We start from the raw sequence: 14,259 nt of genomic DNA, 5'->3' as shown, positions 1-14,259 counted from the left end.
GAGGGCCGAGACAGGAGTATAAGTCTGTTCGTACTGAGCTGCCGACTATTGTACGATTCCGTGCCCCGCAGGCAAAAACCATCTTAAATGACTTGCTTCTGTTTCAGTTTCACCTCTGCTCCACTTTTTTTTCTTTCTTTCTCCGCCTCATCCTCTTGATTCCTCTCCTGCCTTTAATACCTCGCACCATTTTTAGATTTTTGTTGTCTGGTCAGAACATAAATGGGAAGAACTGAATATGGGACGCAAGGGAGAATGGGAGAAATTGAAAATAAACTTTAAACCTCAAAGCCAAATGGTTGGACCGCGGGTCTCCCTCTCACACTCGCAGAGAGCTGTATTCCCAAGAAAGGAGATACCGAGGGGGAGAGAGCAGGAGTGGACGGTCGAGCGGAGGAGGGGATTAAAAAAAAGGAAAAAAAAAAGAGGAAGAATACATGAGAGGGGATGAGGCCTGTGAGAATCTCCCGTGTTGTGATGTGGGGAGAGGGAGGCTGGGGGCAAGCGAGCTCACAGACCAACACTCCCCTCCTGTGGCACTGCCAGAGAGCTGCACATCCCAAACACATACACAAAAACCAGAAAAGGTGCACGCGCCCTTCTCTTCAACAAGCTTAAACGGGATCTACACACACACATTCACACACACACACTGAGCTGGTTTGAGCCGCTCAATGTGCTCTGCTGCTCGGAGGTAGATAAGAAAATAGTCGGCTACCCCTGCCGCTGTGCCGCACACATACGGCACTCATTACTGAGAGCAATATGCATGGAGAGACACTCAGAATGAGAAAGAGACAGAGAGGGGCATAAAGAGAGGGGAAAGTGTGAGAGGATAGAAACGGCATTGTGAAACAGTGTGGAGGAGCGTTCAGGGCTTAGGTTTTAAGAAGGTGGTAGCGTGATTTCTTCCTTCTCTTGCCTCCAGTGGGTCAAGCAGCTCAGTTCCTCTTTCATCAATTCTTCTAATAGCCATCATTTATAAGCTGCCACGGGCTGAATAACTGCCTCGATAAGGATGTCGGCGTGCAGCAGAGCCCGTCCTGCTGGGCCACATTCGCAGACTCACCTCGCCAAGAAGAACTTGAGTTTGAAAATGTGTATTATGGGAAGCGTCACTCTTGTTTCAGAGCTATATGAGCGGCGTTTCATCAAATAGACTCAAATAATTCTCCTCTGGCTTTAAAGGCTGGAAACTGGCATCTCTCCAGTGATTCAAGGCTTCTGTCCTACGTTATATTTTAATTTATTATTACACAGGTTTGCGAGCAGTCGCTAATCTCTTACCTGACTATGAGGTGGGTATCCATGGAAACCGGGGTTTAAAGGCTCATTGTTCTGCAAGAGACAACAGGAGAGAAGAGAGCGGAGTAAGTGGATGGGCTTTTGAAAAACGAGTGGACGCAGCATGACGATCCCAAACTTGCACATTTAACAGGTGAAAAAGCACTCTGGGGTTTGTGACTAATGGAAAGACATACAATGTGTCAAATTGTCAAAACTAAATCTTAAGCTTTGAAGTGCACACAGACAGACAGACATACAAACTGATGTTCAAATGAAAGAATTGTAAAAAACAACAAAATTTGGTCAGTCAGTAACAGAGTTACAAGGTTCAAACAAGGACAGAAGACACTTCCCGTGGCAGAAAGGCTGCTGAGTGAATTAAGTTAACAGTTAACAGTCGGTGTGGGCCATCACTGCAGCTCCCCAGCCTTTCATATCCAGCTAACCAATCAAAACCCATGAGCAGAGTGTGATCCCCCCCCCCCCCACCCCAGCCCCCATCGACCCTGCCCCAGAAACCAGTGTTGTGGTTAATTGCTCTGTAATTACTTTTAATTAGATTATTTCTGTCTCTCTCTCCCCTCTCTTTTCTTTCTGACTATTATTTTCTCCTCCGTGTGTCATTTTGGCTCCGGCGAAGAGCAGCCATTGTTTGCTACAGGGGCTAGGTGATGATGAGGAGGGAGAGGAGGCAAAAAGGGGAAGGGGGGAAAGGCAGAAAGACAAAGAGAAGGGAGGGAGGGAGGGAGGGAGCAGGAGAAGGAGAAGAAGAAGGAGGACTAACTGGAACAATAGGGAAAAGTTGGCCAAATGATGATATTTTGACAGCGGTGAGAGAGATGACACCGGCAGCGTCTAGCCTGCTGACATGCCTCGCAGAGAAAACATGACCGCCTAGTGAGACTCCGAGGCATGAGGCTCACTAGGCCAGAGGAGAACGGGGGGAGGGGAGGAGGAGGAGATGCAAGAAGAGAAGGTCTGAGGGGGTAAAGAGAAAAAGAAAGATGTGTGTGTGCGTGTGTGTGTGTGTTTGTGTTGGGGGTTGGGGGTCTTAAGATCTGCTGATGTTTTCGTGGTATTTAATCTGCAGGATTGAGGAGAAGACAACAACAAAAAAAAGTGTTTCAAATCCATGTGCTGCTGCCCCCTCGGCCTGGATGTGCTCCTCCGCTCGGCAGACAGCTCCAGTGTGCTGCCGTGTAGTGCCACAGAGATGAGAGGGGCAGATTTGGGACGTCTGGAGAGTGACAACAGAGTTAACCTCCTGCGCCTTGACCTTGAGCTGCCTTGCTATGGAAATGACCCTCGTGATGGGATTCATCCAGCCAGAGGAGGGTGAGAGTTAGAGCCACAACGGGCAGAATGCCACAGAGTTTGTTCTAAACAGACAAGACAATTAAAGCAGACTGTGAAGAGCTGGCTTTAATGTAGTGAGGGTGGAGGCTAAGTCCAGAAACAGATGTGGCCATGATGTATGGAAAGGCGAAGAGGGGGAGGGACTGTCTAGACTCTAGACGGAGTGGACTGGCGGAAAGTCGACCGGGAATGAAGGTATGGGGTAAAAAAAAAAGGACTAGATGTAAAGAAAAGGTACGAATGAAAAAGAAATGATTTTCTTTTGACGCTCAGGCAATAAACTCCGACCATGTGTGTGTATGTGTGACTGTGTGTCCACACTCGGGGCCCGTCCTCCCTTTCCCTTGTCTGAAACAACCCTTTCTTTGTCTCCACTCTCCACTTCCTGTTTCATCTGGAACCAATTTCCCCCTCGTGCCTCGTCCCCAGGGGGAACACTCTCCTTGGTGCGCCACATTTACAGGGGAATGGACCGACTTATATTCCTCAACGCGGCGGCTGCGTCGAGTCTTCTGGTGCTCGACGCGACGCAGATGGAAATGCAGTATCGGGGCACCGTTTGGAGCAGAATCTCAAATCTAAAAAGCCTCGGGCAATGTCGATGGGAGTGAGAAAACTCTTTATATTTTAAATAAAAGAAGACATGCATGTTGACAACACTGCACTGCATTTGAAATAGGATTCAACTGTGGTTGCACAGCAGCAAAAAAATGGGAGCTTGTGCTTGTCATGTGTTTATGCTGCCACCACACAAACTCAAGACTCAATGCATTAGCTTTGCCGTATTATCACAATAATCACACAACTACAGGGGATTAAAATGGTGAGTGTGTGATTCTATCATAAACAGAGTCGAAGCGAGGGTGGAGGCATTGCACTGGCAACAAAAAACTGGGTGGAAAACTGGAATGCAAGTGAAATCTAAACCAAAATTATCCCCAACCGTCAAATTATAGAGTCAGTGTTGGTTCTACAGAAGACGGAGTGGAAAGAAGAAAAGAGAAAGAGGAGGAGGAGGAGTCTGAGAACAGGAGAGAGAGAGAGAGAGAGAGAGAGAGAGGGTAGAGTTTAGCAACATCTGGAATCAATCTGTCTGCAAGAAGAAGGGGGAGGGAGGGAGGGATGGAGCAGGCTCGATGGAAGAGGGAAGGGCAGAGTAGAAAGAGAGAGAGAAGGAAAGGAAGAGAGGAAGAAGAAAAGAAAGAAGAGAATGAGATGAAAATAAGGGCAGAGACAGAAACACACAGGAGGAGGAGGAATGTGGGGAATAAGGCAGTCAAAGCCAAGAGTGGGGAGAGAAAAATAAAGCAGAGAAACATTTGCAAAATGGAGACAATGAGTCATAAGTGAAGAATGCCATGTGATTTATATTTTCTTACAGGGTGGGGGAAGGGATTGGGGGGCTGAACTTGATACCTACTTTTCAGACACACTCGTTTAACTCGCACACAAATACACACACGCACCCTCCCTTTCCCACATGGGCCTGCTTTTAAGTATATTACATGCCATCGTGTCTTGATGAGTATACAGAATGCACTTGCATTTATGCCTGCCATACTTTTTTTTCTCTTCTTTTTTAAATAAATAAATAAATAAGTGAAAAGCCTGTCCACGTTGAAAGCCGGGCTTTTCGTACCGCACTTCTGCAAGTTTCCATTAAGTTAATTCCATACAGTGTGTGAGTGAGGAGGAGCCTTTGAAGGCGGCGGCTGGCTGACTGACTGTGAGGGCTTCAGACTGCACTGGCAGGGATCAGCAGAAAGCACAGAAAACCAGTCACACACACATAAACACACTCTCTCTCTCTCTCTCTCTCTATCGTTCACTCGCTCTCCCTGTCCCCCTCTCCACTCCGCGGAGGGCAAAAACTAAAGGGCGTCTCTCTTGTTTATTTTCTCTCTCTGGGGCTTGCTATTTTAGGAGAAGGAAAAGAAGTTAGGGAGTTGCTGGAGCAAATGGGAAGGAGCAAAGTGGGGGGAAAGAAAAAGGAGCAGCAGTGGTGAAGGAAGGCAAAATGACATGAGGTCAACAGATGGTGAGAGGGGAGGGAGGGAGGGAGGGAGGGAGGGAGGGGGCAAGAGGGAGGGGGGAGGGGAGTGGGGGTAATTAAAGGGGGCTGTGCTGCAGGCATCCAGTGGTCCCTGTATCAGAACAGCCTAAGGTTGTGGAGACTGTGCAAGTGTTTTGGCTTCATCACCAAATGTAAGGCAAACCCCACCTGCTGCCTTCAGTGCATCATTATGCACAGCAACAAACTAAAGCCACCGTTCACTGTGGAAGAGCTCTGGCTCACCAACGTCCAAGGGTTCGTCAAATTAAAACCAGTAGATGATTATCAACTCCAGCTCCAAGAAATATGCCGTGTAGAGTTCAGCTGCTCATCGAGTGTCGTCTACGGACAGTTCCTGGCAATCGCTAGCTCAGTGCAAGAGCCAAATCAAAACAATGAGGTCAAATCAAAAGTGAGAGGGGGGAGAGACCGGATATGAAGAGGCCGCAGTGTGAGAGGATCAAACAGTGCCGCCGTGTAGTGCAGAAACTGAAGGAGAAGGAATTAACAGAACACGCTGGAGGGCAGGGGACAGAAAAGTGATGGATGTACTTTGTCAACGCGCCGTACTCGGAGAGGTACATCACAGGCAAACGACGAAGCCCAAAATGACAAACGCCAACAGAGGCGGTCGATATACGCGGGGACAAGAAGACAGAGCGGGACAACCAAAGAGGAAGGATGGAGAGACAAGATGAATTGCAAGTTTCCCCGCAGACTGAAGGCTTAGTTCTTATGACAGCAACTCTTTTTTTTGTCAGACCAGGCAGCCAAGAAATCTTCCCACACCACAGAAATGTTATGAGTTTTTGTTTCTTTTTTAGTTCAAGTTTTTCTACCTTCCAAAGAAAAAAGAGTGGGAGTCTTGGAAAACTTCTTAATATGAACTGGCTACAAGTTTCTGTTTCTTCCAAAGCCGACAAACACGAGGCTCTGGGGGCACACGCTGGTCGGATTTATTGACGACGGTCTCCTTTCTGCCGGCTTGTGTGGTCTGCTCACAACGACGGATGACCTGCAGTTAAGAATTATACAGGTGCTCATGTGTGGGCCCCATGCAGGTCATTCTACATAGCAGCAGTCGCACACACACACATAAACACACACACTGACATCTGCTTTTACATTTTTATGGTGCCAGCAACGTTTGCTGAAGAAAATGTTCAGTTTGTGATTTGACAGGCTGGGATTGGCTCCGTGCTGCCTCAACCTTTGCTCTCCATCACAAAGTAAACAGGGGGAATTTGAAGACAATGTGAAATGTGAAACACAACACACAACATCGCCAGTCTCCGGGCTGTGCGCGTTTACAGCACATCCAAACGTATAGTACTCATTTTTTACCGCACACCTTTTGGCGAATAAACACGATTCACTGTGAGCAAAAATATCACTTAAGACACTTCACTGCCAGCGATTAGGACTTCACCAGAATCCTGCCAACTTTTTATTTCATTATTTCACAGCATCTAGAAGAAGTTTGGCTTAATTCAAAATGTGACGTGCTGTGTACTTTTTTTGCCCCGTAACTTCCACCAATATGCTGCACAGGCTCCTTCATTGTTTTCTGACAGATCTAATTATTTCAGTTTCGGTCAAAGCAAAGCCCGTAGTGCACTGCACGATGAGCATACATTATGTTACAATGAAAGCTAATGAATGGAAGTGGAACATGTCTATTTCAGTTTTTCATTTCATGCTCAAACAGATTGTCCACGGTTTACTTATTTAATGACATCGGCACCAAATGATCCACTCAATAAAATTATTTGGGCTTGGTATTAAACAGGCTGCTGGTTGACCTTAAGGAGAACAGAGTATCACATACACACACATACAACTTAATGGATCCAGGGACACTCCATAACTTAATATTCATGATGTATGAATGACAGTGGGGGAGCTGCGACAATGCTGAGGCAGTGCATCGCAGGCGACCCCCATGTAAGGGAAACACTGCATTGACATTTGGCTTAGTGTGGGTGGAGATGGGAGCACATATGACAGTTTGGGGGCAGCGGTGGGGAGGAAGCATGTAGGGTGGGGGGAGTGGTGACATGATGACCATAAAGGGAGAGTTAACATGCATGTGTTTGAGGGAGAGAGAGGGAGGGAGGGAGAGAGAGAGAGAGGGAGAGAAAGATCTAATCTATTTCTTTTTATGAATGGAGCCCTTTCCTCTTTTCTTCAATCTCATTATTTCTTCATGCTTTGGCAATACAGCTGCTGCTCTTGTACCAATAAAGCACAGTGAATTGAATTTAGAGCACAAGCTCACACACACAGAGAGAATGTGTGAGAGGGAAAATATGGGTTGTGCAACTTTTGTCTGGGGAATTTTTTACCTTATCATTGCCAGTTCAAAAGTCAAGGGTGACCTGCTCTGCTCCAGCTCAAAGTTTAACAGCAATCATTAAACAGCAGCAGCAGCCAGCAGCAGCAGCCAGCAGCAGCGAGCCAGGGTAACGTGAGAGCAGGCAGGACTGTGTGTGTACCATCCTCTGTGACACATGTTAGCACACGTCGGTCCGGACTGAACCCACAACCTGACCCACCTCCACTCTGATACCGCTTCCCTTTCAGTGGAGATTTCTTCTTTTTCCTGTGAATAATTCAGGCTGCTGACTTCTGAAGGACACTCACACTTTTAGTATGCTGTTACACACACACACACACACACACACACACACTTTCTTTCTCTAGGTACATGCACGACTTGATGCCACTGTAGCTATGCAACCACTGGGCCTATTGGCAGTTCTTAGAAGAGCCGGCAATGGTAATGGATCAAGCCCTGTTTACATGATCAATTTGTTTAATTCTGCAACTTTTAACTCGATAAAATGTCAAACCAATGTAACCAGTTGATAGAGATAAAAACGTTTGTCTAATTAGGTAAATTAAGGCTCCAAATATAATGAAGTGAACTCTGAATTGACCCAATTTCTTGATATGATCAATAAATAACGGATTAAATAATGAATACATTATTTTATCATAGATTTTATGAACTTGGATGTCAATATATATCATTTACATACACATACAGCCTCATAAAGTTAAAAAAAAAAAGGTGGGATTAAGGCTGCAACTCATGTGCAGATTAATTATAATCTGATGTAGGCTACAGAATTATGTCTTCAAACTGCTTGTTTTATCTCTGCTAATTGAAATGTATGTATGTGCATGTATAAGTACTCTGTGTGTATGTGTACACAGGCCCACCGTATATGTATTACTGCAGAGGGTTCTTCTGATAGTGAGGTGTAATTCTTTTATTTAATTATTTTTGCCGGTGTATATATGTATGTATATGATGGGGTAACGTGTCATTGTATCATGTTTTGTGTTCACTTTCTAATGAACCTGTACTATTGATGACTGAACTCTTGTTTTGTATTTTTGTTGTTCCCTCGAAAATGAGATGGCACATCTCAAGGGGCTATCCTTTGAAAATAAAGTCACATAAAGTCACATAATTGACTAATTCATTAATTACTAAATCAAACTTGTAAATCTGGTATCAAGCGAAATCCCAGAGCATTACATTTTATACATTTGTCAGAAAAAAATATTCTATTGTTAAGGAAAAACTCCCCAAGACAGTTTCCTTTTACGCCTGCTCTGTGGGGAAAGTGGTCAGCAGCAGGCTGGGGGCAGTAATATGTTTTCATTAGCAACCAGTGGAACGGGCAGGGCAAAAGAAAAAAAGAAAAAAAAGTTTACATAAGTGCACTTGTTCTACAACAACAAGAAACACTCAATATAATCAGCACCAGCTGTGGTGAACATTGTGAAACAAAAACCCGCTCACCATCCGTAATAACCTATCTCAGTGATCTGTCCATTCATATCAACCTCGCCCCCGCTCTGCCCGCCCCCCTCCCTTCACTCAGGCCCGTTAAAGCGATCAGTCTGGTTAATGCCCTCTCCTAAATGAGCTTTGATCTCGTTAGTGCGACACAAAGCCTCTTTACTGCCAACGATAGGACAAATCGGCTCTCAGAAACAGGGAGGGGGACGGACGGAGAGAGTTAGAAACTGGACTCCCGCTGCATCTGAGCCGACCACAGCACTGAGAGGATGCATCAAGACTACGAACGACAGCGCAGGAACAAAACAAAACAAAAAATTACAGAGAGGAAAAGGGGGATGACACAAGAAAGGGATAAGAGAGAAAAACAAACATGAAAGGAAAACAAAGGGTGAGACAGATGTGAGGCTTGGAAAAAAAAAAGTGATAACTGTTAGATGGACTGAGAATGAGAGATAGTCAAAGATGGAAGGGGGTGTGAGGGGCGGGGGGGGGGGGGGGGGGGGGTGAGAGATGGGACAGCAGAGAGACAGAGCAAAGGGGGGAGGGGCCGGGGTGGTGTTTGCCTCACTGGAGCACTGAAAGCCTGTGAACCAGGAGTCAATTAGCAATCTGGAAATATGCCTGGGGGAGAGAGAGGGAGGGAGGGGGGGTTGAAAATCAGAGGACAGCTAAAGGGGAGCGGAGGGGGTCTGCAGTTTGGATGAGGCAGAGCGGGTGGGGGGGGGGCAGGAGCAACAAAGGGGGGAGAGGAGGCTGCACTCTCATTTATTATTACACTCCTGATTTACAGTCAGCCCAGAAGGTCAGCAGTCTGCCGGCTCCGGCTCCCGATGAGAATACTATGGTAATAGTTGGCTGCATTAAGTTATAACATCCACACACACCCCCCCCCCCCCCCCCCCCCCCAAAACTCATCTTCCCCATACTAAGCATACCACGCCACTACAGTGAGCGAGTAGCCCTCAATGTCATTTGCCATTTTTATTTACCCTCTGAATCGAGTGTTATTCGATCACTCATCTTCATTCAGAGCGAGCCCTGCTGCTTATCTATCCCTCCATCCCATCATACCATCCTGCCATCCATCACTTCATCCTCTCATCCTTCATCATGGCCCTTGATGGATGCAAGCTAATGGCTGATTTCCTTTCTGTCCTCTCTCTCTCTCTCTCCCTGTCTCTCCTTGCCTCCATCACTTATGTCCCCCCACGTCCATACACAGTCCAGGCCTCGTGCATCTGAGCGCATCAACCGTTTCTGTTCATCTGCTGCGATACGCCCCAATATCTAGTCCGCTCTTCTCCTCCTCTCTCGTCCAGACCACCCTTCTCTCTCTCTCTGTCTCACTTTCCCTCCATCCATCGGCTCATTCTCCCTCCCTGTCTCTATTTCCAGCCCGACCCCCCCCTCACCACCCCCAACGCCAGTGCCAAGCAATCAATACAACTGACGGGCAGCAAGAATGCTCCCCACGCCACGCTGCTGCTCGTAGTCACATCATCTTTTGCCGGCGGGCTGTAACCTTTTCCTCATCATCAGGACCCCTCCTCGCCGAAGCGTCGCAAACTTTACAAGGGGACCTACTTGTCATTGCAGCAGGTCGGCTGCACAGCCAATTAAAGTATTTTTACTTGCTCCCCAGGATTCAATTACCTGCCCATGACCTCAAACTATGTCTGTCTGCCCTTCGCCTGCCGTTGGTGCTGTTTTCCTGGACTAAAAAAAACACCACAAGTCAGCAAAAAAAAAATTCCCCCTTGTGCTGTTGGGATTATGGGCACCTCAAGGCATGTGTGTATGTGTGTGTGTGTGTGTGTGTAGATGTAGGAATGATGTGTAGCACATTTGCTTGTGAGACCAACAGAGAGAGAGAAATAAATAAACCGTAATAGATCCTGGGAGAGTAAAGCGAGCGAGGTGCACGCCGTGCCTCGGCAATCCCCAGGTTTACTGTAATATGCACACATTAGTCGGACAGAGGCAGGAACGGTGGCAGGAGCTTTGCTGTCTCAGCAGTCGAGTCATGAAAGCAGGGAAGACCCGTGTTGAGGAGGGCTCCCCGAGCCCCCTCGCTCCTTCAGCCTCCACCAAAAGGCTCTGTTCTTTGTCTTTCACTGTGGTGACCCCTCCCCCAATCCTTGTCTGCCTCTCTCTTTTAACACCTAGCGACAATCAGGGAGAGGGGAGGGGGGAGGGGGGGGGGGCACAGCGATTTAATGGCACATGCGGTGTGTATCAAGATTCGATGTGGTGACTCACTGTACATGATCATCACAGCTCTGAGTGATTTCAGCCTGATGAATCAAAAATAATTTAAAAAAATGACGCTGTTGCTTAGAAGTTGTGACAAAGCAGCGGTGTAGTTTCAGGAGGACAGGCGTGATGAATGGGTCTGATCTTTGCTGTGCTGCTGTCTGTCATAGCAATGGAGTCTGTATCATGTTACCTTTGTCTGGCTCGGTCATGCTCCCTCACTGAGCAGCTCCAGGAGCACAGCCACACACTGCTTCTTATAGCCACATTTCACTAGTGTCATACTTTAAATAAAAATAATAATAATTACAAATCTCTCATTTGGTTTAAAATAGAGGATTTTTCTGTTTGCTGCAATGATGCATGATTATGCTGTTGATGAGAGAAAAGGGGCCTGTCAAAACATTATCATCACTCCCCTGCTGATGCTCAGGAACAAAAGCTTTTAGTGAGGAGGGCAGAGGATACTTTGTTACGGTGCTGCTACACACCAAGCTGAGACGGAAACAAAAACGACACAGATCTTAGAAATGGATCATGTGTTTTCCGATGCGTTTCCTACCTGTCCAATGTCACCGACCACCACGCTCCCGGTCCCGTCTATCCTCGGTCTCTTGCACTCCGCCCCGGCCAGATCCGTCAGGGCAGCGGCTGTCTGCGCGTCGGGCTCCGGGTCTCCTCGCTTCATCCCCCGGACAGCTGCTGGACCCCCGGCCGCGTTTGCAAGGGGTCCGGCTGTTGTATCAATGTCTCTTTCCAGGTCCATTATTCCCCGACTAACGGGTAGCATTATAGATGCAACGTCGGTCGACATTAACATTGGACGGCAGACAGTCTCCAGTCAAAAGTCTGTTTTTGTTTTTTTCGCTTCTTCCTCTTGGTTTGTCCACAGCTCGATATTCACAATGGGTCTGGCTTTCCCCAAGACAGTATTGAACAGATTTTCATCAATATACCTACAGCTTACACTATTTACTGTCTTAACTTAGCTTTAGCTATTCGACACAGACCATAATGACCGTGCCAAGGCTCCGGACAAAGCACATGAAGTCCAGGGTTTTTTTTCCCTAAAAAAAAAAAAAAAAAAGTGAAGCCACGCCAAACAGTGACCTATTTTAATAAAGATCACACGTCCGACTCCTGGATGCCTGACAAGCTAATTAGCCCGCTAACGTTAGCTAGCCTGCTAGCATTACATACCGCTAGCTCCCTTTATAAATGTGGCTTGGAGAGAGAGAGAGAAAGGGAGAGAGAGAGAGCACACTCTCGCTGCCAATAATAGAAAATGTTGGAAATTAGCTCCACGCACTACACTTCTCTCTATGGCGTGCCAGCAGCCAGTCCTCTGAGCCTCTCTCTCGCCGCAGGACGTGGTTTTTTTTCTTTTTTTACATGAAACCCCTCTCTCTTGTTTCCTACCAGCCTTGCTCCTGCTCCTCGGTCCCTTCTTATCACACAGTCCGCTCCCCCTCGCCGTGCTCTGGTCTCTGCCGTGGATGTGTCTCGGCGTGCGGACAAGACCTGGTTGCTGCTGCTGCTGCTGCTGCTGCCGACGAACACGATTTCCTCTGGTCTGAGTCCCAGTTGGTGTAACTCGTAGTGTGGAGGGAGCTCGAGTGCGCGGCTGATCCGCGGTCAGATTTGCCTCAAACACCGGGCTGCAAAGGGAAGGACAGTGTGGTGAGGTGGGCTGGTCTGAGGTCTGCGTTTTCTGTCTGTCTCCTTCTCCTTCTCCTTCTTGCCCCCCTCCTTCTCCTCCTCCTCCTCCTCCTCCTCCTCCACCACCTCACAGCTCCCCGCCCCCTCCTCTCCCCTCACTTACTTCACTGCTCAGTCGAATTAAAAAATGAAGATGCGTCTAGTTTGCCACTCATAACACTGCCAAAAACGTTTGCAAGCAAATCCCTCCAAATATATTTGAGAAAATTAAAGAAACAATGGAGGAATCGGGATACGGAAATAGACAATGTTATCAAGAAACACACAAGTAAAATATATGCATATAAAATGAAGGCCACGTTTTTTTTGTACGATCCCATAAAACAGATTGAATATTAATGCTAATATATTTTACACCCATAAGCAGAGGTTGTAAATGTATTTCTAAAGCGAATAGAAATGTGCAATGGCCATGATACAATATGTCTCTAGAGTGTGTTTTCACATTTAAAAAAAAAGAAAGGAAAAAAAGACAATGGATTATGTAATATATTTGTATTCTTTTGGAAATCTCTGTATAAATGCCTTTTCTTTTTCTTTTTTTTTTTACAGCCTGTGGGTGTATTTTTAAAAGCATCGCTGAGTAAATGCTATTAAGAGCACCCGATAACCACAAATAGCAATTAGAGAAATAAAATATGAATACAAATGAAGCAAAAGAGCAGCATGTCGGCACCTGCAGTCTCTTAAATTGGATTATTTTTGGTGGAATAATTCACAGGCCTGTTACAGTCATGTTTCAGTGGTGTGTTTGCGCCCCCTAGTGGATCCAAGGCGGCGGAGCGTCTGAGGGGGGAAACATTTGCAGTTTGATGGAGGAAAAAATTCAACGCTCTCCTGCGAGATTGTTGTCACATAATTCACGCAAAAGCAACACTAATCAAATATGGCTGCCGACGTGTTGAAAGGTTTATGGTGGCAAAGCAGCAATAACTGGGAGAGGAGGGATGCATCAAAAAGAGAAATACTGCTTCTTTGCTGTTTCACACATTTACACTTGTGCACACACTCACTCACTCACTCACTCTCACACACACACACACACACACACACACACACACACACACACACACACACACACCAGTACGATAAAATCTGCACTGATTCCTCTCTTCACCTGCATGCTTCAGAACAGATGATTGCTGTCACTTCAAGCCAACTGCCAGTGTGTGTGTGTGTGTGTGTGTTGTTGTGTAGTGTGTGAAAGTGTAATGTGTGTGTGTTTTCTGCTCTCCCTCTCTGTGACTCACTTTATCAGCCTCCATCTCTCCCCTGCTACCTGTCCCTCTGCCACCCACTGAACCTGCAATGATGGACGGCCGTGGGGTCACATCACTCCACACAGCCGCCTGTTTCACTGACAGAGCCAGCGCCAGCACGCAGAAGCCATTACACTCTCTTAATACAGCCACGGACCTCACAGGTCACCAGAAGAAATTGGTAATGAAAAATACACCATGTTATCTGTGGGAACATCTGGATTTCATTGGCACTCTATAGGATAGGCTATCTCTCCTGCACTTTAAAGGTCCCACCATTCTCATTGTCTGCATGCACTCTTACTGCTTGTACATGCCCTTTTGTGTTGTTAACTTTTCCACTTTCAACACATGCTCTGCACACTGTTGTATGAGATGCTTCAGAGTTACCTCTGTGCACACTAATGGTCTGCACAGTAGAGAAGAAGAGGAGGTTCCTTTGTCACACACCTCCACTTTCACTTTGAGAGTCGTTGCTCAGCCCTCAGTGGAGAGGGTCCAGACTGGAAACTGTT

The 14,259-nt window shown here is 46.7% G+C and overlaps 1 protein-coding gene across 5 annotated transcripts in view; it reads right to left on the bottom strand.

Annotated features, from left to right (window-relative positions):
* LOC310990510 (RNA binding protein fox-1 homolog 2-like) overlaps positions 1-12,471 on the bottom strand; it is a 45,556-nt gene extending 33,085 nt beyond the window's left edge. For 4 of the 5 annotated variants that reach the window (XM_083977909.1, XM_083977907.1, XM_083977908.1 and 1 more), the window contains exons 1-2: positions 11,329-12,471; positions 1,288-1,338 (exon numbers count right to left, since the gene is read on the bottom strand). In XM_083977909.1, coding sequence (XP_083834035.1) covers positions 1,288-1,338; positions 11,329-11,586 — 309 coding nt within the window. In that variant the 5' untranslated portion in view covers positions 11,587-12,471. The remainder of the gene's footprint in view (positions 1-1,287; positions 1,339-11,328) is intronic. The other variant, XM_083977910.1, reaches the window with a different exon arrangement.
* Between the last annotated feature and the right edge of the window lie 1,788 nt (positions 12,472-14,259).

The sequence above is a fragment of the Trachurus trachurus genome (assembly GCF_905171665.1).
Source record: "Trachurus trachurus genome assembly, chromosome: 8".
Classification (NCBI taxonomy): Eukaryota; Metazoa; Chordata; class Actinopteri; order Carangiformes; family Carangidae; genus Trachurus; species Trachurus trachurus.
Note: the sequence above shows the minus strand (reverse complement) of the source record. Positions and strands in the feature narration are given on the sequence as shown.